General features: G+C 48.9%; 1 protein-coding gene across 1 annotated transcript in view; it reads left to right on the forward strand.

The window, feature by feature from the left end:
* Positions 1-2,077: 2,077 nt before the first annotated feature.
* Positions 2,078-2,752, forward strand: part of PLK1 (polo-like kinase 1) — a 6,688-nt gene continuing 6,013 nt past the window's right edge. The window contains exon 1 of the mRNA XM_009895189.1: positions 2,078-2,088. Within this exon, the coding sequence (XP_009893491.1) occupies positions 2,078-2,088 (11 nt within the window). The remainder of the gene's footprint in view (positions 2,089-2,752) is intronic.

Below are 2,752 nucleotides of genomic sequence, written 5' to 3' on the forward strand. Positions count from 1 at the left end.
AGGAATAATTCTTGCTGGGAGCAGCTCTGTGAAAGCTGGAGACAGCGGACACTTGTGTGTACCTGACTCGCTACCAGACAACTGGCTAAAAATGAATCTGCCTGCTCTGGTTGTGTTATATTAAGGCTTAGCATCGTGCTTCTCTAGCTTTTAAAACTTGGGGCTCCTGCATGTTGTAGTGTAGCAGCTGGGACCAGGACACACACTAGTTACATGGTGTATGGCTGTGAGATCAGCAGCCCTGGAGCCTTCAGCTGTTCTGTATAATGCAAAGTACTGATACACCTTAAATAGCAAACAGCTGTACAAGTACTAAAGTGTGTAGTAACTACTGTTAATCAAATGTAAAGCCACTGACTGGTTTGTTTGTATTTTTACTGTACATAAATTAAAGCCTCTTCAGTTGTTCAAGTGACTCAAGGTGTGACTCTTCAAATCAAACTTGAGACTAGAGTGAGGTTTCTGCTGTGCCTGTGCACGTGAGCTGCAGTCTCTTGTTCTGTGACTATTACAGGCTATTACTGACTATTACAGTGCAAGTGCATTAAAAAAGTGAAGAACAGTGTGAAACAGCTGCTTCTTTCTGCCTCTGAGCTGATGACTTTCACCCACAAATGATGCCAGCATTGTTGTTTTATAATGGCTCTGACACAGAATGTCTGTGCTTCTACTCTTTGTGCTGAAGTGAGAATCCTAAAGCCACCAGGGTGACTGTAATCCTAAAGCCACCAGGGTGACAGTGCTCTCTTCAGCACTGAAAGGTTCGGCACACCTATTTGGTACAGCAGTAGCGCTGGTAGTGTTGCTTCAAGCACTTGGAAAAGGCCCGCTTTTTGGATCCAGCCATCCCAGATGGCATGACTCCTTTTGCATCTGTACAAAAAAGCAGGAGCTGGAGGCAGCTTCTCATGGCAGAGAGCACAGCTGGGACAAGAAGATGAGATTCTGTGTTGAAGCTGCAAAACCAGGGCTGGTACTGCTGAGCTCTCCGCTGCAGTGGATCAGCCAGGTCATGTTTGTCTGGTTCCAACAGAGGTGAAGTGTTTTACCAGAGGCCCAGATTCAGCGGGACTGTTGTACCACCTAGTCCCATACTGGCTAGAAATGTCTGTTCAGTCACAGCTGCGTTCCTTGAGTCCTCCTGAAGTGGGAGTGGAGGCAAGTGCAGAAGGAAGCTGTGTTCTTCCTGGGATCTCTATGGGTTGGAGGGATGTCCATGTGAAAGGCCCAGGCTCGCCACTTTTTCTACCTACATGAAAAAAGATTAAGTGTTGCTTGCATCTGTACTACAGGCAGCTTCCTAATTGTCTTCATCTTCCAAAAATGGTTAATTCCTGCTGTCCAGAACCTGACTAGCCCTTGCAGAAGCCATTTGCAGTGAGGGGCTATAGGAGACCTCTCCCATCATGAGACCCGACAGGTTTGGGGATTCTTACAAGATTTCCTGCAAGTCATATGTTTAGGAGTTTACGCTGCCACTCACTAGTGTTACTTTTCCCTGTTAACTTGCCGTCGGCTGTCTCTGGGAGCGTGGGAAGCCACACTGTAGCTGGTCAGGAGGGGGCTGTGTGTGCTGTGTTGCCATGGTGTCAATTCAAAGTTTCAACACCACATAGTACGTTTCACCGGGATCGCTTGATTAATGGCCGCAGTTGGGCAGCGTGAAGCTGGGCTGCTGGCGTGGGAGAGGGGTGGGAAGGGGCGGCTGCCAAATTAAAGGATGTGAGTTTGAGAGTGGGAATGGGATGGCAGTTGGAAAAGTCCGAGTGATGCCTTTCCACGATCACTTGAGCAGCACAGCTGTAGTGCACGGAGGGATACATCACTGCACAGTTACGCGCTTCTTGGCCTACTCTTCCTTCTAGCAGGCTGAGCCGACCCTTCTGCCTTAATTAAAACCTCTTTTATTGTCTCTGTTAAGGTGGCCTCTGCCAGGGTCTAAAACCAAGTCGCCACTGAAGATCTCAAAACACTCAGCACTGATAACATTCCTTAGATTTGGCCACTTTATCCTCCTGTCCTCTGAAGCATCCCTCTGACCCGGGCTCACCTCTACGCCTCTGCCAGCTCTGGAAAGATGGAGTGTCAGTAGGTTGCAGCGTACTGCTACCGCCCCGGGGAATTACGGGTTCCTGATGGCAACATTCAGCCTAGCGCAGTGCAATAAAACAGAACTTCCAAGGGAGGGCTTTGCTGCGTAGCCAAAGCGGAGCTGTAGGTGCATGGGGAAGCATGCCCCTCAGGGAGGGAAATTCCTTCTTTCAGGATTCTTGTACAAACAGTGATTGCTTCAAACACTAAATCGCTGTATTGCTTCATTGATCCTATATGCTTTAATCCAGTTTGCCCTGACTGAAAATGGTGGGCCAGGGCATTCGGAGTCCTCAGGAACAGGCGGCGGGGGCTGCAAGTGGTGTTCGAGTGCGGGAGCAGCTCCGCAGGCTCTGGGGCAGGAGTGGGCAGCGTGTCCGTGGGGTGGGTGGAAGAGGAGGGTGAAAAAAATCACGAACGAGGTCAGGCACAGCTACGCTCAACTGCCAACACGTCACCGAAGATGCCACCGGGGAGCGGGTGGGATTCCAGAATAAAAATCAGCAAAAGGACTGGCTTTAGGGTAAATGTGGAAATCTGCAAACGAGCCACATACGGATTTGGAAAAGCATCACAAAAATCTGCAGGGAAACAAACTGCTTAGGTGTAGGTTTTTTCCTTTGAAAAAAAAAAAAAAACAAACCATCCACATGTGGGGTAC

The sequence above is a fragment of the Charadrius vociferus genome, unplaced genomic scaffold (genome assembly GCF_000708025.1).
Source record: "Charadrius vociferus isolate BGI_N301 unplaced genomic scaffold, ASM70802v2 scaffold600, whole genome shotgun sequence".
NCBI classification, from domain to species: domain Eukaryota; kingdom Metazoa; phylum Chordata; class Aves; order Charadriiformes; family Charadriidae; genus Charadrius; species Charadrius vociferus.